The sequence below is a fragment of the Bos indicus genome, chromosome 3 (assembly GCF_029378745.1).
Source record: "Bos indicus isolate NIAB-ARS_2022 breed Sahiwal x Tharparkar chromosome 3, NIAB-ARS_B.indTharparkar_mat_pri_1.0, whole genome shotgun sequence".
NCBI lineage: Eukaryota > Metazoa > Chordata > Mammalia > Artiodactyla > Bovidae > Bos > Bos indicus.
Window position 1 is genome coordinate 120,603,007 of NC_091762.1, and position 23,558 is coordinate 120,626,564.

Genomic DNA, 23,558 nt, shown 5'->3' on the forward strand with positions numbered 1-23,558 from the left:
AGGCATGTCAGAGAGTGTGTGGTGGGGCGTCCGTCCACGGGGCCCAGAGGATCAGGCTGTGCCTGCCCCCAGTCCTGTGGACGGCAGAGGTGGCTGCCCCCTGGAGGTGTCTGTCTCCGCCAGCCTGCCCTGGGGCCTTGCTGTCTGACTCTGTTGCGTCTGACTCTGCGACCCCACGGGCGGCCCTGCTACCTTTCCTGGACTCTGAAGGATGGGGCCTCCTGGAGCCTCAGATTCATGACCTCGGCAGAGCCCCATCAGGGGGACCCCCGATGGGGGGGCTCGGGGAGGACAGGACTCCGCGAAGGGAGGGGGAGCTGCTCTGGCCCAGCCATGGGGCAGGACCAGTGCGGGGCCTGGAGGACAGGCCTGGGCCACGGAGGTCCCCCTGCAGCCTGGAGTTCCTGGACTGGCCCGGGGGGTGCTGGCCAGGCCCTCACTCAGGTGGCCCCTCCTCGCACTCCAGGCACTGGCAGCCCCAGCCCCCGCGACGCCTGTGCCCTGGGTGTGTGACAGCCATGTGGCTGCAGCGCGGACCCCTGCCCTCGGCACAGCTGCCCTTGCCCCGTGTCTACTTAGTTCCTGGTGAGACCAGCTGTGCTAGCTGTGCCCCCGTCCCCTCCAAGAGGGCGAAACAGGGAGGAGGGCGTGGCGGAGACCGAGCCATCGAGAAGGAAAAGGCTTTTTTTGCTTTTGCACACATGCTGGAGCGTTTCAGACAAATGGCACTGTGTGGAATTCACCGTGAGATGCTTCAGCCACGAGAAGGGAGGGATGTGGGGCCCGTGCTGTCGGACGCGGGGCGAGGGCTGAGGGTCAGTGTGTGTGTGAAGTTCCACTGTGAACAAAGGAATTAATGAAGGTGTGTATTACTGAGAATCAGCTCACATCCACTAACGATGCTTAGGCTCACAGCCACCCTCATGCCCTGGGAATGCCCTCTGTCCACTAGGAAATGGGGATCTTACGTGCTCAGCTCCTAAACATGACCCGTGTCTTTAGCTTATTCCTAACTACCAAAGACTCCTAAGTGTTTTGGTGGTGGTTCAGCTGCTAAGCTGTGTCCGACTCTTGCGATCCCATGGACTGTAGCCCACCAGCTCCTCTGTCCATGGGATTTTCCAGGCAAGAATACTAGAGTGAGTTGCCATTTCCGTTTCCAGGGGATCTTTCAGACCCAGGAATTGAACCCAGGTCTCCTGCATCGCAGGAGGATTCCTGCATTGCAGGCGGATTCTTTACTGACTGAGCTATGACGGAAGCATATTGTCAAAACTGCAGGAAAAAATGAGAGAATGTCACCCCTTTCAGTCTTTAGGGAAGACTGCAAGCCATCCATCACCAGCAGATGAAAGAAACGCAGTCTACGCAAGCGATGACACTGACAATGCTCACCCATAAAAATAAAGGCCTTTTATTTGGTATCTCTATGCCGTTACAGGAGACGTGGCCACACCGAGACCCACGGTGACCCACCTGTGGCCACACCCACACCTTCCCCAGGCAGGCAGCTCCACCTGGGGTCACGGGGTCACCTTCTTGTACGTGACGTGCAGATGTTGAGTCAAGGGCTGCGTAGTGGTTGCCATGGAGACTGTCTGTTCAAGTTTGCCTTCGGAATTCAGCCTGAATTTTCGGGTAATCTGGGCAGAAGAAAATAAACACTTTGGTTTTTATCGTCCAAAGATTCCACAAGGGTTGCTGGGCCAGCACAGGCCACATGCTCCTGCAGCGGCCGCAGCACCCACCTCGGCGGTCAGGGGCCCGCGAGCCAGGCAGTGGCCCTGCCAGGGGGCAACAGACCCTCGGCTGGCAGCCCCGACGGGCGTCCTGACCCCCAGCCTGCGCCCTCTGCTGCCCCGGGAGACTGGAGGCGAGCACCACACTGCTGTCTGGCCACAGGCTGACCGGAGGATGTCCTTTCAACCCCTCCTGCCTTCTCTCCACAGCTGGCACGGACGCCGGAGGTGGGAGCCCGCTCCACCAGCGCCAGACCGCCAGCAAGAACACAGACCGCGGCAACCGAGCCCCGGAAGGGAACCCATTTGCCGCCAAGGTCTGTTAACACTGGGCTTCCCAGGGGGCGCTAGTGGTGAAGACCTGCCTGCCGAAGCAGGAGGCAGAAAACACCATTAACAAAGGCAGAGCACCTCCAGCTGTTGTTACCTGGTGCCAAGTGGGGCTGGGGGCCCCCAAGCATCAGAACAGGAGCGCTGGCCAGGCCAGGCAGCTGCTTTTCACTCACCAGCCCTCCGCAGAGAAAAGAGCAAAGCCAGATTTCAGAGAGTCCATTTAAAGGCCTCAGAGAACCAGCTGGGCTGCAAGGCCATGGTCTCAGGCAGAAAGGCGTGCGGAGGAGACAGCCCGCAGCAGCTGCCCTCAAGGCCTGCGTGGAGGCCGCCTGGAACCCGGGGAGTAGGCAGGGGCACCCTAGTCCCGGGGCTGCACAGCACAGGTTGGGACCCCCACAGGGCTGCACCTCGGAGTCAGAGTTACCCAGAAACACACGGGCAGGTCCAGTTTCCAGAGCTCTGTCTCTAGGGAGCAGGAGCTGCCCTTCCTGGCCCAACAGCGAAAAGCAGGGGTCTGCCGGCTGCAGGAGGTAACATCAAGCAAAGCCTCAGGTATGCACTGTTCCCATACACGAGTCTGCCATTCAGGGAAGTCACGGAAGGGATGGAACCAGGGGAGAACGGAGGGACATCCTCAAAGCCATGAAAACAACCATCCCCCTGGTGTTCTGGCTGCAAAACACCCTTCAAAGATGACAGCAAAACAGACATTTTCAGACAAAGATCCACAGAATTCATCACCGGGAGGACCCCCATCTTCCTTACAGAAAACATTAGAGGAAGTTCTTCAGGTTTTAGAGAGAGATGCGTGGAACCCTGTGACACATGGTCAGACCCGTGTGCGGTCTCATGTTTGCGTGAGGGCAGCAGGGGCAGCGCCAGAGGCCACACGCTCGGGGGTCCAGGCCCAGCCCCCTCCAGGCCGCTGCAGACGCGGGGGCTCAGGCATGACCCACACCTGCGGCCTCGGAATCACCCCCCTGCACCCAGTACAGCGGCCCCCGTTCCAGATCCATCAGCCCCAGGGCCCTGGACACCCACGGGCACCGTGGGACATGCCCCTGGCCCTCCCGCTGGACACCCGCTGCCACCCCAGGGCACAGGTGGACGCAGGTGGGCCCCCGTGCTGCAGGCTATTCCAGGGCAAAGGGGAGACGTCTGCTCGTGTGTCACACAGAGCCTGCCCAACGGGCTGAGGCAGCGTCTGGCTTCTCAGCAGGAGCGGGGCGCCCAGCACCCGCGGTCCTATCTCCACGCTGCTGCAACAGCTTATGGCCACGCCACGTGGACACGGCCTGCTTCACTGATGGTGACCTGAGTGTGGCCTCTCCTGTGGCCTTCAGCTGAAAGCTGTGAACACCCAGTAGCAGCCACCTCACTCCAGAGCCCATCACCGGGCAGCAGGAAGCAGGAGACAGTCCTGGGGGGCCCCCAGGCCCCGCCGAGGAGGTTGAGGGACGGCTGCCTACCCGGAAGCACGCTCAGGGCTCTGCTCACGTGGCCCGCCACCAAGCAGGTCTGCAGGGATCACCTGCTCGGCTCCTCTGGGCTTTTTGGCCCCTTGGATGAAATTTCTTGTGCTGTTTTCCTCTTCAAATGAAAGTTCTTCAGGAGAATCTACAGTTGGGGCAAGTTGTACCTGACATCTCTCACGCCCTAGTGCTGGGCTCGCCAACAGCGATGGGCCGTCACCCCACGTGTCCGCTCAGAGTGAGGATCCCTCTGGGCTACAGACTGACCTCCTTCAAACAAGGCAGGGCTGGAAGCAGCTGTCTGCGTCTACAGCCTCAAAGCGGAGCTTGTTCAGGCTCCAGGGTGCTCAGAGCCGTGCGGGCCTTCTTCTGCAGAGAAGATGGGAGCTCAACTCCACTGGCAGATGACGGGTCAGCAGGCCTGGGAGCCTCAGAGGCGCAGGAAGAGTCCCCGCGACGCTGACGCACATGCCCACGTTAGCCAAGCGAGCGCGGCCTCCACGGCAGACCCGGAGACGCGACTGTGAAGGCGAGCCTGGCACCAGAACTCCCCAGCGTTTAAGGCTTTCTCAGAGTGGGCTTCCCTTCTTCCTGTTATGTCCTGTCCACACAGCCAAAGGCTTTAGCGTAGTCAATGAAGCAGAAGTAGATACTCTTCTGGAATTCCTTTGCTTTCTCTTTGATCCAGCAAATGTTGGCAATTTGAGCACTGGTTCCTCTGCCTTTTCTAAATCCAGCTTGAACATCTGGAAGTTCTTGGTTCATGTATTGTTGAAGCTTAGCTTCAAGGATTTTGAGCATTACTTTGCCAGCATGTGAAATGAGCACAGTTGTCTGGTAATTTGAATACATTTTGGCATTGCCCTTCTTAGGGACTAGAATGAAAACTGACCTTTTCCAGTCCTGTGGCCACTGCTGAGTTTTCCAAATTTGCCGGCATATTGAGTACAGCACTTTCACAGCATCATCTTTTATTATTTGAAATAGCTCAGGTGGAATTCCATCACCTCCACTAACTTTGTTAATAGTGATGCTTCCTAAGGCCCACTTGACTTCGCATTCCAGGATGTCTGGCTCTAGATGAGTGATCACACCATTGTGGTTATCTGGGCCATGAAAATCTTTTTTGTACAGTTCTTCTCTATCTTCTTGCCTCCTCTTCATAATTTCTTCTGCTTCTGTTAGGTCCTTATCATTTCTGTCCTTTATTGTGCCCATCTTTGCATGAAATGTTCCTTTGGCATCTCTAATTTTCTTGAAGAGATCTCTGGTCTTTCCCGTTCTGTTGTTTTCCTCTATTTCTTTGCCTTGTTCACGTAAGGCTTTCTTACCTCTCCTTGCTATCCTTTTGAAACTGCATTCAGATGGGTGTACCTTTCCCTTTCTCCTTTCCTTTTAGCTTCTCTTCTTTCCTCAGCTATTTGTATCGCAGGTCAAGAAGAATAGTTAAAACCAGACATGAAACAGTTCAAAAAGGGGTATGACAAGGCTGTATATTGTCATCGTGCTTATTTAACATCATGCAAAATGCTGGGCTGGATGAGTCACAAGCTGGAGTCAAGATTGCCAGGAGAAATAACAACCTCAGATATACAGACAATACCACCCTAATTGCAGAAAGTGAAGAGGAACTAAATAGCGTCTTGATGAGGGTGAAAGAGGAGAGAGAAAAAGCTGGCTTAAACTTGACATTCAGTGGAGAAAAAGTAGAGACAGTGACAGAGTTCATTTTCTTGGGCTTCAAAATCACTGTGGATGGTGACTGCAACCATAAAATTAAAAGACACTTGCTCCTTGGAAGAATAGCTATGACAAACCCAGACAGTGCATTAAAAAGCAGAGACATAAGTTTGCCAACAGAGGTCCGTCTAGTCAAGGCTATGGTTTTCCCAGGGGTTGTATACAGAATTGAGCGTTGGACCATAAAGAAGGCTGAGCGCCAAAGAACTGAGGCTTTTGAACCGTGGTGCTGGAGAAGACTCTTGCGAGTCCCTTGGACTCCAAGGAGATCCAACCAGTCCATCCTAAAGAAAATCAACCCTGAATGTATTGGAAGGACTGATGCTGAAGCTGAAGCTCCGATTCTTTGGCCACCTGATGGGAAGAGCAGACTCACTGGAAAAGACCCTGATGCTGGGAAAGACTGAAGGCAGGAGGAGAAGGGGATGACAGAAGATGAGATGTTGGTACAATCTTGCTGACTCAGTGGACATGAGTTTGAGCACGCTCTGGGAGACAGTGCAGGATAGGGAAGACTGCCCTGCTGCAGTGCATGGGGTTGCAAAGAGCTGGATATGACTTCGTGACTGAATGACACCAGGGGCTTGTCCAGTAGGGAGAACGTGGAGGACGACAGGCCGGGAGAGAGTAGGGTGTATTTGATCTTATTCTAGGTCCTAAAGTAAACCAGGAGGCCAGCCCACAAGACACGTGAGGCGTAAGTGAGGGGCTGAGCCGTGGAGAAAGCAGCTGGCACATGCAGGGGCCAGCTGCCGGAGGACTCCCGCGAGCCTCCAGTGTTTCTCTCCCTGGGGAGCCCCAACACCTGCTCCTTCCCCGACTCTGCCCCTGCTGTACTGAGCTGAAACTGACACGTAACGCTGTTCAGGTTCCAGTTTAAACGTGATCACTCGACATGTGTATACGGCCCAATGTTTACCACAATACAGTTAGTTAACACATCTTTCCTGGCTGTGGTGAGGCCGTTTAAGGTCCACGCTCTTAGCAAACTTCACGAATGGAATGGAGGAGTGTCATCCGCCGCACTGTGCTGTCCACGGTACGCCCAGAGCCAACTCATCTCCCGCCTGGACGCTCACATCCACTGAGTGACGTCTGTCCACTTATCCCACCTTCTTGTCTGTTTCTGTGAGTTTCCTTTTTTAGATTTCATTTTTAAATGAAATCGTGCAGCGCCAGTCTTCACGTTTCACTTAGTACGACATCCTCAAGGTTTCTCTGTCCTGCTGCGCATGGCAGAACCTCCTTGTCCACAGCTGCGTCACACTCCTCTATGGTGCGTGGAGGACGCACCGTCCTTGTCATACACTCGCCTGCGGACGCAGAGGCGTCTCCTCATCTTGGCATCACGTGGGCTCCCGACCCGGTGAAGGTGTGCCTTGCCCCAGCAGGTTTGGTGAGCACAATCTGTTTTACAGCCTTGGAGACAGCTCATGATTGTAACCACCCCCTCCCCCAAGGCTGACAGGACAGGTGACCCCTGCACAGGAGTGCTAAGAGGCAGTGGGAACAAACAGGAAGAAGGCCCAGAGCCAGAAAGGTGAGAAGCAGCCAGCTGGAGAGAGAAGAAACCCGGGCAACTGAGTGGCAGAGAGGAAACAGACGAACAGGAGCGGAACGGTCCTGAGAAGTCCGTGCATGTCTCACGGGAGCTGTGGAGGGAAGACAGTCACAGTGCCGCGGGAAACTGAGGCAACCGCAGCTAGAAACCCCCACGCCTGGCGAGAACACGGCACAGGTACAGTCCTGGGCTCCGACGTGCAGACAGAGGCGGGCAGCCGTCAGGCCTCCTCTCCAGTGGCTTCTGGGGGGTTAACAGGCCGACGCCCCTTCACCCTGCTTCGTATTTCCTCCTGCCCCTGTCAGGGGCCAGACGGCAAAGGCTGGCTCAGAAACAGTGGCACAAACGGGAAATCAGCCAGTGGCTGCACACAGTGGGAGGCTCAGGAGAGACCCGGGCCGACCTGAAGTTCACCCTGTGGGTACCTCGTCAGCTCAGAGACGCCAACGCTTACGAGAGGCCGAGAGAGCCAGCAAGACCAGTAACGCACCCAGCGGCCCCCGAAGAGGGGCTCTCGTCTCCAGTCCCCACACAAGCAGACCCGCACGCCCAGAGTTCAGAAACAACACAGCTGCAGGGCACATGAAGAAACAGGGAGGTACGGCCCATCTGAAGGGAAAGTAACCACAGAACCTGCTCGACAAACACACGCCAGGATCTCCAAGAACTGAAGGAAGACGTGGAGAAGCTCAAGAAAGTAGCGCGTGAACAAAATCAAAACACTGAGAGAGAGACGGAAAACGAAACCAAGACAAAGTTTTGAGGATGAAGAGCACGATAACATGAAAAGTTCACCCGAGGGGCTTGGAGGTGGCTGAGCAGGCAGACGCAGCAGCAGACACGACACCAGACAGGAGCGGCTGGAGGAGCAGAGGGAAGGCAGGCCCAGGAAGACGGGACAGGGAGCTGCTCTGCAGGAGCAGAGAGAAGGCAGGCCCAGGAAGACGGGACACGAGCGGCTGGAGGAGCACAGGGAAGGCAGGCTGGGGAAGACGGGACATGAGCGGCCAGAGGAGCAGAGGGAAGGCAGGCCCAGGAAGACAGGACAGGGAGCGGCTCTGCAGGAGCAGAGGGAAGGCAGGCCCAGGAAGACGGGACACGAGCGGCTGGAGGAACAGAGGGAAGGCAGGCTGGGGAAGATGGGACATGAGCGGCTCTGGAGAAACAGAGGGAAGGCAGGCCCAGGAAGACGGGACAGGAGCGGCTCTGCAGGAGCAGAGGGAAGGCAGGCCGAGGAAGATGTGGTGGACCGATCCGCCCGTCTCGGAGGTGCTGCACCTCTGACCGAGTGAAGGCCTGTGGTGACCTCACACATTTGTTTCCCAACACATTTGCTCACTTTGATCCATGTTTTCCGTTTCGGTATTTCTCACACTTCAAATTTTTTCATTATTATGATACTTGCTGTGAAATCTGTGATCAGTGATCTCTGATGTCACGGCTATGACTTGCTGAAGGGTCAGATGGTGGCATTTTTAGCAGTAAGGTACACATATACATTTAGACACAATATTGTCACACACGTAATAGAGTGACTATGCACACTGGGAAAGCAGAAATCCCGTGTGCCTCGCTTTACCGCAACACGGACTTTCCTGAGGCGGTCGGGGCTGGACTGCAACCTCTCCAAGCTGGGCGTATAAGTAGAAACTTGCAGAGAGCTCAGGGAACCCTACCAAGACAAGCTCTGACACACACGGACACACATTATAATCAAATTTAAGGCCCAAACCAGAGAGTCTCGAAAAAAGCAAGAGAAGAGCGACTTGTCAGAGACAGGGCATCCTCTCTCACACTGTCGGCAGGCTCTCGTCAGAAACCCTGGAGGCCAGAGGCAGTGAGCTGATACAGGCAAAGTCCTGAAAGAGGACGCTGTCGCCCGAGAACCCTGTGTTCAATACAACTGTCCTTCGAAGGGAGGAAGCAATTGGGATATCCTCAGACCACGAGCTTTGGGGCTTCTCCCCCAGCAGATGGCCCTGCAAGAAACGCCACACGTGGTCCTGCAGGCGAAATGCAAGGACAGCAGACACGACCTGGAGAGACGGACAAAGCTGTCAGTAGAGGGAAACACGCGGTGAGGTGCAAAAGCTCAGTTACCGCAGCAACTTCAGGTCAGTTACGCCATGTCACATGCGACCCCCACTGTAACCACAAAGGAGATATCCACAGAATATACACGAAAGGAGAAGAGAAGGGAATCGAAACATTTCAACACAGAAAATCAACTGGACACAGAAGACAGTATGCGGGAAATGAAGGACGAAAAGGCCGTAAGGTGTATTAGAAAAACATGGCACAAGGACAGAAGCTAAGTCCCTCTGTTACCAGTGTTTATTCTAAATGTAAATGGGTTAAACTCTCCAATCAAAAGGCAGAGACTGGAAGAATAGACATAAGCATGCTGTCTACAGGAGGCCAGCATTCGATCCAAAGACACAAAGAGGCTTAAAGTGAAATGACGGAAAAAACATGTCACGCCAACAGTCATGAAGAGATAGCAAGAGCGACTATACCAGCGTCGGGCAAAACGGGCTACGAGAGACAAAGACGGACAGCCCGTGTCAGTAACGGGTTCAAACAGCAGGAAGGTGTGCGGAGCGCAACGTGACGGGACCACAGGAGAAACAGATGGGGCGGCAGCACGGTGCAGAACGGAGGAGCCACGGGCGGGCGGCGGCCCTACCGACTGCGCGACGCGCGGCCCACGGCACGCGGGCAGTGCTCCAGGGCAACCGTGAAACGCGGAGGCCGCCGCTCGCTCAGTCGCATCCGACTCTTGTGATGCCACGGGCTGTAGCCCGCCAGGCTCCTCTGACCGTGGGATTGTCCAGGCAAGCGTACTGGAGTGGGCAGCCGTGCCCTTCTCCAGGGGATCTTCCCGGCCCGGGACTGAAGCTGCGTCTCCTGCTTTGCAGTCAGACCCGTTACCATTTGAGCCACCAGGGAAGCTTCAGGACACACCAAGGTGTTTAGCGAAAAATAAACACTCGATACATTTGAAATAACAGACATCATACAAAGTATCTTCTCTAATTACAATGGCATAAAATTAGAAATCAGTAAGAAGGAAAACTAGAAAAATAACAAATCTGTGGAAATTAAATAACACTCAAAAGAACCAGTGGATCAAAGAAGAAATCAAAGAAGGGAAATCAGAACATACTTGAGACGACTGAAAACAAAACCACAATATATCAATACTTCAGGGATGCAGCAGAAGCAGCGCCAACAGGAAATTTTTATGTAAAGTGCTTACATTTTTAAAATGAAGAAAGATCTCCAGTCAGTAATCTCACTTTACAACTTAATAGACTAGAAAAATAAGAAGACACGAATACCCACAGCTAACAGAAGGAAGGAAATAATAAAGATAAGAGCAGAGGTAACTAGAGAACAGAACAATAACTGAGCAAAAGCTGGTTCTTCAAAAAGATCAACAAAAACGACACAGCTTTAGCTCAGTGGACAAAGAAAACCAGACGAAAGACTCAAATTGCTAAACTCAAAGATTACAGTGGGAATGCTGCTGCCAAGTTGACAGAAACTAGGGTTATAAGAGAGCAGTGTGAGCAAAGCGGGCGACCTAAAGGAAACGCACAAACTCCTAAAAACACAAAGCCTCCCAAGACTGAGTCATGAAGAAAGAGAAAAACCTTAACAGACCTGTAACTTGTACGGAGACGGAATAGCAATAAAAATCTGATAACAAAGGAGAGCCCTAGGTCTGACGGCCTCGCGGGGAAAGGTTAGCGATCTACACGTGTGGAGGACAGGCACCAGGGCATCCCTGGCGGCCCAGAGGCTAAAGCCCCCGCACTCCCAGTGCAGGGGCCTAGGCTCGGGCCCTGGTCAGCGACGCGGCCCTGCACGCTGCAAGCGAGACCTGAGACCCCCTGTGCCACAACTGAGACCTGGCACAGGCAAAAACAAATCCACCTTTCTCAACCTTTTTACAAAAACAGAGAGGAGGGACTACTTCCTAACTCATTCTAGGAGGCCAGAACTGCCCTAACATGAAAGCCAGACACAGACAACAAGCACACTACAAACCAACATCCCTCACGCACACGGAGACTAAAGTCCTCAACAAAATAAGCAAATGAAACTCAGCCGAGTAGTAAAAGCGTTACACACCACGACCAAGTGTGGTCTCTTCCTGGGATGCAAGCAAGGACGCTTCCACACGTGAAACTCGATCAACACGATATGTCACCCAGAGTGAAGGAGAAAGACCACACGATCATCCCAACTGACGCAGAAAAAGCATCTGACAGAACCGAACACCCTCCTGGTAAAAGGCGGCCCGTCAAAGGCCCACAGGGAGCGCTGCGCTGCCTGCAAAGGCGGACGGCTTCTCCCAGACCAGGACCCGGAAGGGCGCCGGCTGCCGCCTTCTCTGCGCGGCTGCACAGCACTGCAGTCCAGCCAGAGCGGCCAGCAAGACACAAAAGGGACCCACACGGGAACGGAAGCGGCACAACTGTTTCTGCAGATGGTCATACGTGACATCCTAAGGCTTCCTTTAGCTCGTAAGTGAATTCAGCAAATAACAGGATACAGTCAACACACAAAAATCAGCTGCATTTCTGCAGGTTAACAGTGAACAGCCCAAAAAGGAAATTAAGAAAACAATTCGTTAGTGTACTGTATTGGTGTTTTTCTTTCTGGCTTACTTCACTCTGTACAATAGGCTCCAGTTTCATCCACCTCATTAGAACTGATTCAAATATGGAATTTAGAAAGATGCTAACAATAACCCGGTGTACGAGACAGCAAAGGAGACACTGATGTATAGAACAGTCTTCTGGACTCTGTGGGAGAGGGAGAGGGTGGGAAGATTTGGGAGAATGGCATTGAAACATGTAAAATATCATGTATGAAACGAGTCGCCAGTCCAGGTTCGATGCACGGTACTGGATGCTTGGGGATGGTGCACTGGGACGACCCAGAGGGAGGGTAGGGGAGGGAGGAGGGAGGAGGGTTCAGGATGGGGAACACATGTATACCTGTGGTGGATTCATTTTGATATTTGGCAAAACTAATACAATTTGTAAAGTTTAAAAATAAAATAAAATTAAAAAAAAAGAAGAAAACAATTCTATTTCCAATAGCATAAAGGAAAACACAGGGACTAACCAGGGAGGTGAGAGACGTGCAGAGACTACAGTGAAACTCCAGAGAGAAAGTGAAGAGGACACAGATGATTGGAAACACATTCTGTGTTCATGAATTGGAGGATTTAATATCATTAATAATAAATACTACCCAAAGAGACCTACAGAGTCCACAAAATTCAAATCAAAACGCAAATGATGAGTTTGTAGAAAGATCTATCCTAAAATTCGTATGTAAATTCAAGTGACTCTCAATAGACAAAAGTGATCCTGACAAAGAAGAGCACAGCTGCAGGACACACACTTCCTGATTTCAGAACTTAACCCTGGAAGGAAAGTGATCAAAACAGGGCCTTACTGGCATACAGACAGACATACAGACCAACGGGAGAGTCTCAACAGCCCAGAAATAAATCCTTGCCTATACTGGCAAATGATTTCCAATCAGGGTGCCAAGACTGAACAATGGGAAAAGCACTGTCTTTTCAACAAAGGGCGCTGGAAAACTCGATGTCCCCGCGAAAGGATGAAACCACCCTTACCTAACAGCGATACAGCACCCTCAAAATAAACCACAGCCTCGAAAAGCTAAAACTGTAGAACTCTTAGACAAAACCACAAGGCAGGTTTAACGGCCTTGGATTTGGCACTGATTTCCTGGGTACCAATGTATAGCCAATGAAGAAAACCAAACTGTCATTCGTGAAAATTAATCAGTATCATCAGGCAGATGCAGATCAAAACTCCAACAAGATGCCACCTCGCACCCATCAGGAAGGTCAATACCAAAACCCAGAAAACAGCGAACGCGGACGAGGATGTAGAGAAACTGGAACCCCCGTGCAGTGTTGACGGGAATGTAAAATGGTGCAGGCCAAGTGGGAAAGTGTAAAGCGGGTCCTCAAAACACCACAGACAGAATTAGCCACATGCCCGCACAATCCCGCTTCCAGGCACACCCCCGGAGAACTGGCGGGCAGGGTCTTGCAGAGATAACCGCACACCCTCAGGGCAGCACAGCGCCAGGCAGAGAGCCACACACACAGCAAGGGGTCCTCAGTAAATCTACACGCTTCAACGAGATACGGCTAATCTTTTAAAAATGGTGCTGGAACAACTGGAAAAAGAAATGAAAGCATCTTGACCCCACCTCTTACAACAGAAAAACATAAATTCTCAAATCAAAACCTTAACGTAAAAGGGAACACTGTAAAAAGTCTTAGAGAAAACGCCGGCGCAAGTCCGCGCCTGTGTTAGGCCACAAGAAACGCTACCTGTGAGAGGAACGCCTGAGCACAAAACTTCATCAAAAGTAGCACATTTGTTAAAGAAATGAAACGACAAGCCTTAAGTTGAGAACACAGTCTTAACACATCTACCTGATGAAGGACTTGTGTCCAGAATACACAGCAAACTCTTACACCTCGAAGATAAGATAAACAACTCACTGGAGAAAAAGGAAAAGGATCTGAATGCTCGCGTCAGGAAACAAAAAATTCAAGTGGCAAAGGAGCCCATGGACTGAATGAGCCACACTCAGCCACCAGGAAGTGTAATTAACACCACAAGGGAACGGAAGGCCACTTGGCAGCCAGCAGCACAGCCTCCGCTTGCGGCCTGGCCCGAGCGCCCGTGGTGACGAGCTACAGGGCACTCAGGATTCACCTGGGCACCGCGGAGGCCTCCATGAAGGACGCTGTAGGGTCTACTGGAACACACGCAACAAGGTCCGAGCCCCCTGCTGGCATCCCCGTGCTGGCGTGCTCGGCCACCCGGGGGGTCTCTGGTGCCCACGACGTAACCCCAGATCTGAGAGAGACGGGCAGTCCACACGCGAAAAGGAAAGCTATAAAAGCACCAGAAAACGGAAGGGAAACTTTTATCACTTAGGAGCAGAAAACACCTTCCTGAGCAAGAACCCAAACTCAGACAGTGTTAGGGAAAGACCCTGAGGGGCCACGACAGAGAGAGGCAGGCGTGCAGCCCATGCGCAGGACACAGCAAACAGTGGGCTAACGCGAGACCCACAGAGCAAACAACAGAGCGGCGTCCACGGGGCATAAAACCCCCCATAAACCAACACGAGATGAACCGCGCAGAGAAAGAGGCAACGGCTCTGAACACTGAGCGTCAGGACAAGGGCACGATTGCGTGAGAAGGCCCCCTCGTTCATAAGGTATGGTCTGAAACAGAAACAAGACACTATCTTTCATTTATCCGATTAAAAAGACCGGAAATCCTGCAAACACCTTGTGTTGGCTGAGGAGCAGGAGACCAGGTCTCCAGCAACGCTGGTGGGTGTGTAACTGTTCAAGACACCCGACCGCACACAGCAGGGGCCAGGGGATCACCTCATAGTATGTGTGAGCGCGAGGACAGCGGTGCCTGGAGACGGCCCAGCCCCGGGCGAGGGGGAGGCCAGCTCCCGTCTGAGCCACGGGCCCAGCGGCTCACCTGCTCCACGTGGGGCTCCTTGGCAAAGGAGATCCTGGCGATGGAGTGGGACGCGATGCACAGCTCCTGCCCGTTCACCTCGCCTTCCTCCACCTCCACGATGCCTGCAAGGGAACACGTCAGCCTGCCTCTGCGGCCCAGGGCTCAACGCATCTGAACGCTGTAGCCGCTGAGACAGCCATGGGCCCTCGCCTGCGAGGACCCCCAGGCATCAGGAGGGAAGACACTGCTCCTCTCACCGCTGAGGCCGGTGACCTCTGGGGTGACCCTGCACTCCCACTCTGGAGAGATCTGACAGGAGCGATGTGTGGCCAGAGGAGGGGACCCCCTGGCCGCCTGCCCACACTTTCTGGGCCGCCAACACCCGGGGCAGCGTGGCTGGCCCTGCTGCTCCAGCAGCTTCAGGAAGCGAGCACTCACTTGAGCCAGTGAGCCAGGTGAGGGTGATGCGGGCAGGGTCTGACCTCACGGCCCTGGTGAACTACTTTAGGATGAACTCCCCGGGGGCAAAGCCAACTTCCACACAGGACTTTCACTCCCAGTCGAGGTCCCCCCACCAGAGGCCCACCCGCATGGGAAACATGAGGCTTGCACAGACATGAGCGGGAGCGCTGAGCCAGGAACCAGCCTGCTCCTGCAGAGGGGCTCCCACAGCACCCCCTGCCGCCTCCCTACTCCAAAGGTGCCCACAGGGCCCCCGGCAGGGCGCGAGTGGAAGCAGCCCGGGGAGGCGTGTACCTGTGTTCTGGGCGCTGACGAAGGCCACCTTGTTGGTGTCAGGCTCCAGGCGGATGAAGCCGCACTCCCTGTGCATGGGCTTGTGCGTGTCTGGGTGGAAGGCGTTGAACCTGGACCGGGAATCGACAGGTGGAGCCCCAGGTGCCCGGTGCCCAGCAGAGCACGTGCAGGCATGGTACACCACCCTCTCCTCACCCAGTGGACCTGAGGCGCCACACGGAACAGACACGTAGAGGACACAGCGGAGACACGGGGGAGCACAGGGACGGCCCCCACCCACTCGGTCTCCTCTCCCGCTGCGGGGCCTGCCGGGACCCTGCTCTCCTGCAGGGCGTGCCCCACCCCGGCCCATCAGCACCTCCCAGACTCCTCAGTCTAAGCCCCCACCAACACCGCCAAGTCCATCCCTCCAACGCCACCTTCCTGCCTCTGAGCTAGGATGCTGCTCTGGGGCGCACCGGTTCATGTGAGAAATGGGGCGCGGTCCACGTCTCGTCACCCCGCCTCCGCGGCAGGCCCACGGCAGGGGGGCAGCGCCGAGCCTCGACCTGAGCACTGCTCACGACTCACAGCCCGCGGGCTCAGCAGCGCCGGGTGGGAACCCAGTGCTGACAGCGTGTGACGGGCGGGGGGCCCAGCTCACACACCCTCCTGCGAGTGTAACCCCTCCCGAGAAACACATCTGCTGCCTGCACACACTATCACACTGACCGAAACACCTGTTTTCTACCCTCTCCACTTTTCTGTAACTGCAGTCACTGAGTGACCAGCGTTAAGAGGAGATTAATGAATGCCAGGCCTATGTTCCTCTAAAGGACTGTGACTCGTGGTTCTGTTTTACTTGACCCCGCATTTCCACCTTCTGGTTCATACGCAGGCTATTCTTTCTTCTCACCCTTGCAGCCGAGAATAAAATGAAAAGGTATAAGATAGTACATCCTCAGCTACCCCCACCCCGTGCCCCCCACCCAGGCGCCCTGCTCTGAGCTGCCCCTGGCCCCAAGAGTGGCAGGAGGCCCAGTCAGACTCTGAGACCCGTGATCCCCAGGCTCTCTGAGACCCCGGCTGGCTCAGGGCAGGACCACAGGAAAGCCAGGCCCAATCTCCAGGTCTGGGTTCTGAGACCCCGGCCGGCTCAGGGCAGGACCACAGGAAAGCCAGGCCCAATCTCCAGTCCTGGGCGGCTGAGACCCCGGCCGGCTTGGGGCAGAACCACAGGAAAGCCAGGCCCGATCTCCAGGCCTGGGCGGCTGAGACCCCGGCCGGCTCAGGGCAGGACCACAGGAAAGCCAGGCCCAATCTCCAGGCCTGGGGCAGCTGAGACCCCGGCTGGCTCGGGGCAGGACCACAGGAAAGCCAGGCCCGATCTCCAGGCCTGGGCGGCTGGCCTGTACCGGGCGCCATGTGGGCTTCCCGTCTGCGTAAGAAGCTGAGACTGTGCTCAGTGTCTCCAGCCCATCCCCGGGGACGGGCACGCATCCTGCGGGGCTGGGCGGGGAGGGCACTTACGAGAAGTTGAGCATGGGCTGGCCCACGTGCGAGATGTGTGCCTCCTCCAGGTACCGGAAGGGCTGCAGCGTTGGGAAGGTCCCGGCTCCCGGCGGCTCTGACAGCCAGGTGCCCAGCATCCAGGACAGCGGCTCTACCACGGGGCTCATCTTGGGGGGCTCTGTGGACAGAGAGGGGCGTCAGCGGCTGCTGCTGGCCGTCCTGGGCAGCTTGGCGTGGATCGTACACCATGTACCTGCAGGCCCCGGTCATCACAGCTCGACCCGCAGGGCCTGACCTCACCAGCGGCCAAGATGACCCTCAAGGTCCTCTCTTGGAGGGGAGAGCAAGGCGGCAGACCCCGTTCTGCTGGACCAGCTCTGGAGCCTGCAGCTCCCAGGACGCGGAGGACGGCCAGGTGGCAGGGGAGGTCAGGGGCCCAGGGCCTCAGAGGAGGCTGGAAAGGCAGTGTTGCCAGCCCCCGGGCTGGGCAGCATGCCCCCGCACGGCAGCCCGGTGCTGCGGATGAAGGCAGGGGGAGACCGTGGGCAGCGCGACAGGGGCCCTGGGACGGGAGGGTGCACCCTGCCCACCAGGCGGGGCCCACGGCGGCAGCACCAGGCAGAGACTGCTACCCATGGGCACCAAAGGGCTCTGCCACTGAGGGTGAGGGTGACGGCCGGCCTCGAGGGAAGGGGGCAGGTAGGCAATGGGAGCGCAGATGAGGGTGGGTGCACAGACCACTCTGCCCGGCGCCCAGGCCCCACGCCCTGCCCCACTCGGCCCCACAGTCAGGATGGAGGTGCTGCTGAACGGCTTTCCAGAAACCGGCTCGCGGGGTCCTCTGGCCTGTGGGACTCCCTGAGACAGTGGGAAGCTGGGGCTGGGCCCGCATGGGCCGCCGGGCATGGGGACAGGCGGTCTGACTCCCTGTCTGCCGGATTCCCACACCCGGTCACGCCTCAGACCGAGTGTCTTCAGGCAGACAGCACACGACAGAGGAGAGGGAAGGGGAGGGGAGGCGGGCGTCACCAAGCTCGTTACGAACCACACCTCTTCTCTGCTCAGCATGTGGCCTGTGGGATCTCAGCCCCCCATCAGGGGTTGAACCTGGGCCCCAGCGGTGGGAGCACGGAGTCCTAGCCCCCGGACCCCAGGGAGTCCCCAGGCTACACTACTGAATGGCAGCTTCTGTCGATAAGCCCCAGACGCCAGCACAAAGGAACCCGCATCTCAGGCGTACACACCTCGGGGATGCGTGTGCTCCGGAAGCACCTCTCAGGCGTACACACCTCGGGGACACGTGTGCTCTGGAAGCACCTCAGCTCCTATGATCACACGGCCTGCGACTGCTGCTGGAATGAGGTCTGGGAGAATGACCGGGGGAAGCTCAAAGGGCTCTGGCGGTGGAGAAGCGACTCCCTCAACTGAGAACGCTGGGGACAGTGCACAGAGGGGCCGGGCTCAAGGACCGGCAGGTGGAGGACGGGCTGTGCCCCTCCGGCGGCCTGGGGGGTGCGGGGCGCACATTCCTTCCTCCTCCGGCCTGGCCTCTCTCCCAGGACTCCCTTTCCAAATCGACTGTGGAAAGTTAGAACGGGGGATGGTGACCCTGGAGCTGACTGACAACGCTCTCATGTTTAGACAGCAAGAAAAACCAAAATCAGGACTTCAGTCACAACCTCTGGTGGAAGTAAAGACCAGGAGCTTCGGACTCGGCGGTCTTGGGGCCAGCAGACTCCACTGCTCTGATTCCTGGCAACACATGGCTCCGTTCGCTCCTCTGGATGACGCGGCTGACGCTCGTCCACGGAGGGGAACCCAGCAGCGAGCTGATGGGAGATGTGCACACGTGCCAGGAGCACATGCGGGAGTGAGCTCACAGGGTGGCGTCTCAGGGACAGAAGGTGGCTGGCGGGCCGGGTGGGCGGGTGGGGAAAGGCTGGCCGAGCCCCCGGAAGGGCCCTGGCCTCCCATCTGAGCAGAGCCCTGAGGCCTGGCAGAAGGGCTGAGGCCCCCGGCTGCAGGAAGCAGCTGGAGGAGGACGCGGACCCGCGGCAGCGACGGAAGCAGCGGGAAGGGCAGGAAACCAAGGCCGGCAGCCCTCCTGCCTTGGAACCCACCCCAGAGAGGCGGAAACGCGGCCCCAAGGCCTGAACACACTGCTCGACCGGACACCCCTAATGCCCTCCCGTGTGGGGAGGCCAACAGAACACACAGACATGGTGTGACTTGGCTTCAGAGAGGAGGGAAGCACCAGCAAGAAGCTCCACGAGGAAGGCCTGGAAAACACGCCTGGGAGAGGGGGGCAGACCCACACAGGACACGGCCCAGCTGCAAGGGGCGGCTCCCTAGAGGCAGGGGCACACAGGTCCCCACGGCCTCCCTCCCGCGACACCCAACACCGAGCCCGTGAAACGTGGCTGCTCCTGAGACGCATTCCCAGCACAAGATCCCCCCGTGGAATTTCAAAACCTCACCCTAAAATACAGAACTTCACCCACCCCAGCAATCTTGAAGTACTGGTGGCTACATGTTCAAACGTTTCATACAATACTGAATAGTTTATCAAGGCTAACTTCACTCATTTCCCTTTACTTTTTTGACGTATTTAGAAAATTTAAATTAAGTGGGAACTCACACCATGTTCCCACTGATAGCACTGGAAAGGAGCGTTCAACACTCAGAGGACGCTGTGCAGTGAATTCTGCAGAGAGGTCATCACGAGTCTTCACTGAAAGACGTGAGGTACTAGCAGAGCAGCTGCAGGAGACGGGCGAGCGCCGGGCTCGGCACACGTGCGAGGAGCATCTGCCAGGGAGCGGGGCGGGAACGCCGGTCCCGAGCCACGGCCTCCAGATCCCGCAGGGAAGACTCGCTTTAAAAGCAGAGGGGCAGGTGCACCACAGACGGTGAGACAGAGCCAGCACCACGCACCCGGGGCCACGCGTTACAAGAAATAGCTGCTTAGACGGAATCTCAAAGCAAGACCCTCAACGCCTGCTGTCAACAAGAGATGCAGCTGAAGTAATTTGGAAAGGCGTCAGAAGGTGGGGCCAAGATGGGCAGCCGGGATCAGGCGTCAGGACCCGACATCAGGCAGAAGGCAGGCCAAGCCCAGTGCATGCAAGTGGACGTGGAGCAGCCCCGCAGCACGCGAGGGCACGGTCGCCGTGGAGGCGTCTGTGGACACTCAGGCCCCAGACGCAGCAGCAGCACGTATACAGCAGACACTACTGAAGACGCTCAGAGGGTGACAGAAGGAGTCTAGAGGACATCTCTATAGGTGTCTCTTCACGTCCAAGCAACAATATCCAAATAATGAAACAGAAACAATTATACATAGGATATAATGAATGAGGTGGGTCTGACGGACATACACTGAACTTTTGTAGCTTGAGACAAGAGAATACTCCTTGAAGTTCTTCTGAAAGACCCATGAAGACTGACTTTTAACTGGTCAGAGAGCACTTCTAACTTCCAAAAACTAAAAAGAGTGCTCTTCCCCGTCCAATCACAATGCAACAAGACTAGAAATTAAAACAGTACAGATGTTCTTTAAAACAAGTCATGAGAGATGCCAGACACACACGTACAGGCCCCACGCCTCCGCTGGGTGGAAGCGTCCGGAACAGGCACGTGGGGCCAGCAGGGGAGCTGCAGCACAGAGCACCGCTGCCGGCTTGCCTGCACACGGCTCCGTCCCATCCCTGAGACTGCTGCGAGACGTCCACGAAGCAGACGAGCCTCAGGACAGAGCAGATGGCGCTCCTCAGCCCTCTGCCCGTGTCACAGCAGCACAGGGCCACCTGGGTCCCTGCCGGGACCGCTGCCCTGCAGGCAGAGCCGGTGTTTTAAGGACACAGAAACGCTGACTTGGGGGGCAACACACCCTGACTCCTAAAGACGTGCTCACACTACCACCACAGGAGCGGCCTGCGGCGCCTCGCACTCCCTCACCCCAGCTGTGCCGGCATGAGCCGCACGGCCTTGGCCCGTGACACGGTGTGCGTGACACGGTGTGCGGGCCTTCTCTGCCTCTCAGTCCCTCCCTCTTCCAGCCAGAGCCTGAGCTGCTGGCACCAGAGACCCCCTGAGCCCTGAACCAACGGCTCCTAGAGCGTTGAGGGACTGCAGCTGCCTTGGCTGGGTTTTCAAGCGAGCACAGTTCAGTGTTGTTTGAGACGCACAGGGAGCTGCTCCGGACAGAGACATGCTGCCCGCCCAAAGCAGAATAGGCTGGCAGCCCCTCGTCCCTGTGAGCCCACTTGCCTGCCAAGCGCAGCGGGAACAAGCCACGAGACCTGCTGCGGCGCATGTAAGAGAATGGTTGAGGCAGGTCCACGGAAGCGCGGGGCTGCGGAGCCGCTGAGGTCTGCCTGCTCAGATTCCCCACCGCCCCGGGGGCCCAGGGACTCACTGGAACCCAGCACCTGGACGGTGGAGAACACAGAGCAAAGGAGGATCAAAGATGCCCCGAGGGGTCCCCACTGTAGTCTCCTTTGCTTGGAGGCAAGAGAGGTTTTCATAAGCGACTCCAGCAGAGTGCAGGGGCTGTCCTGGGACAGAGGTAAGCCCGGAGGAGCCGGGTGGAGAGGTGCCCACGGTGTGTCCCCTGAAGACAGGTCTGCCACAGACCGGGGCGGGGCGGCGGCTTCAGGATGGCTCGGCGCATCCCGTGTATCGGGCACTTGATCTCTATTATTAAGTTAGCTCCATCTCAGTCCCCAGGCGTTAGATCCGAGAGGCTTGAGGACTCCTGCTCTAAAGGGACAGGATCCCAGCTGCTCCTAAATGGGGAGGTCAGACATGGGGGCGGCCGGTCCGCAAGGGGAGGGCCCAGCTGGTCCCAGGAGAGTTGGGCTGGGGGCCTGGGGCCAGCCTCGACTGGGCTGTTTACACCACAGGGTCGTGGGACAAGGTGATGGGTGTCTGGAGGTCCAGTAACACCGGTCCTGCCCCCCACCTTGCTCCCTGACCTCGGCCCTGGGCTGGGTCTGCACAAAGGCACCCACCCGGCGCAAGACTTGGTGGGGCTCAGGCAGGGAAGGAGCTGGGTGTGCAAACCACAGCCAGGGCAAGAGGAGGGACTGACCGGCTCAGGGGGTGGGGGCCAGGGAGGTGGAGGCAGGAGCCTGAAGAGTCGCCAAAATCAGAGCGCGGGAAGCACAGCTGCAGACGACGCAGGTTAGAGGTGGCGGGGAGCCGGGCACAGCTGGCGTCCTGGGGATGGCGCCACACAGGGACGGTGTGGCCACAGGAGCCACGGTGGACACAGCCCCCGAGGACAGGCCAGAAGCGCTGGAGGTGGGGCTCGGCCACTCACCGGACCCTGGACGGGGTGGGGGCGCTCCGGGCCAAGAGTGGACTGGGGGACTGCTGAGGGCGGGAGCCCGGCCTCCAAGAGACTCAACCTCGTGCGCTGTGCACGGGCCGGCAGGCAGGAGCGCACACGAGGCTGCAGGACCCCTGCCCAGGCAGCGGCCGCAGAGCAGAGGACCACCCTGCGCGCAGTGGAAAGGGAGGCTCGCGCCTTCTGGGCGGAGCGCGAGGAGACGGGGCTAAGCCGGCGCTTCTTTCAGGGCCGGAAGGAGCCGTGTGCGGTGGGAGCGGAAAGGCAGAACCGCGCTGCTAGCAGTCAGGGGACTCTTGGTTGGAGCGCATTCTTAAAACCACAGGCTCCCACGTCCAGCTTGCCCTGAGAGACACTTCAGACCCAGTCCTCTCAGCTTGCCATCACGGGCTCTTAACTGCAATGAATTTAATGCGGGCAAGAACACCGGGGCTGGGCAGGTCCCGCGGGCTACCCGCCCGCTCTGCCCCCGCTGGAATTGTGGTCGGCTCTTGGCCACGGTCCCGTTCCGTGTTTTCACTCAAGTGTTGCAGGACAGAAGGACCAACATGAGGCTTCTAAAAGCCGAATGTCGTGTGACACGAGCCCACACATGCCAGCCCCGTCCAATGACACCCTTAAGAGCTGTGTATTCTACTCTATGTAAATTACACTTCATTAGAGAAACGAAAATAAATTTAAAAGTCAAACAAAGGAAAAGTATCATAAATAGGGATCTGGCCTACTGGCCATTTTCAACCTCTTCGAGTGAATCAGGCCTTTCTATGCGCTGTTTCCCTGGTTTCACTTACCAATATGCAAAAACAAAAATTTAAATTTTCTCCAAGAAATTTAAATCTTCATTTTTGGACCTAGGACAGTGAAAGCAGGCTTACCCATGCCTAAGTTTTCTACGCTCCAGACGCCGCCAAGGTTCTTCAAGGTTGGTTTCTGCCAACCACGGGAAGTGTCTGCACCTGGCTGCTAACAGCTCCCAGGAAGTGGCTGCCAAGCCTGCGGGAGGCATTCTGGGAACTGTAGTTCCACAACACGGGGGCCTCCTCAGGACAAAGTGGAACAAAGGGAGACGGAGACAACCAAACCTGAGAGCTGGGAGGAGCTGTGGAGGCCGAGGCGCATTCAGAGCGTCAGCCAGGCCAGAGGGGCCAACCGCCTGGGCAGACTGAGGAGTGGACCTGCCCTCTGACCGGCACTGCTGGCCAGCGGGGACAGACCCGTGCAGCAAGGCTGGCTCATGCGGCCCGTGTGCAGGAAAGCTGCTTCTGCAACACACACTCTGGAAACTCCTGGCACGCTGCCTTCTGCGTCTCCTGGCACAGGTGTCAGCAGAGGCCCACGACCCCCCGGGCAGGAAACAAGCAGACCTGTCCACTGGGACCTAGGGATAGACGCCGTTGAGGTACTGCCCACCCCACTATTGCCTTGACAGACACCAGTGTTCTCTGCCAGGGCACAGGCCGGGTGGAGAGCCTCGGCAGCCTGGCAGCCCTGGCTGTGCCAGGCGGAGGGCCCCATGCAACACGGGTGGTCTAGCTGGCTCCCCCGGACAGGCACCCAGGGTAG

General features: G+C 56.8%; 1 protein-coding gene across 5 annotated transcripts in view; it reads right to left on the reverse strand.

The window, feature by feature from the left end:
• Window positions 1–1,398: 1,398 nt before the first annotated feature.
• Window positions 1,399–23,558, reverse strand: part of THAP4 (THAP domain containing 4) — a 35,467-nt gene continuing 13,307 nt past the window's right edge. For 4 of the 5 annotated variants that reach the window (XM_070787088.1, XM_070787091.1, XM_070787089.1 and 1 more), the window contains exons 3-6: window positions 16,664–16,823; window positions 15,155–15,264; window positions 14,417–14,520; window positions 1,399–1,643 (exon numbers count right to left, since the gene is read on the reverse strand). In XM_070787088.1, the coding sequence (XP_070643189.1) occupies window positions 1,524–1,643; window positions 14,417–14,520; window positions 15,155–15,264; window positions 16,664–16,823 (494 nt within the window). In that variant the 3' untranslated portion in view covers window positions 1,399–1,523. Of the gene's footprint in view, window positions 1,644–14,416; window positions 14,521–15,154; window positions 15,265–16,663; window positions 16,824–22,870; window positions 23,011–23,558 lie in introns of those variants that run through there. The other variant, XM_019958065.2, reaches the window with a different exon arrangement.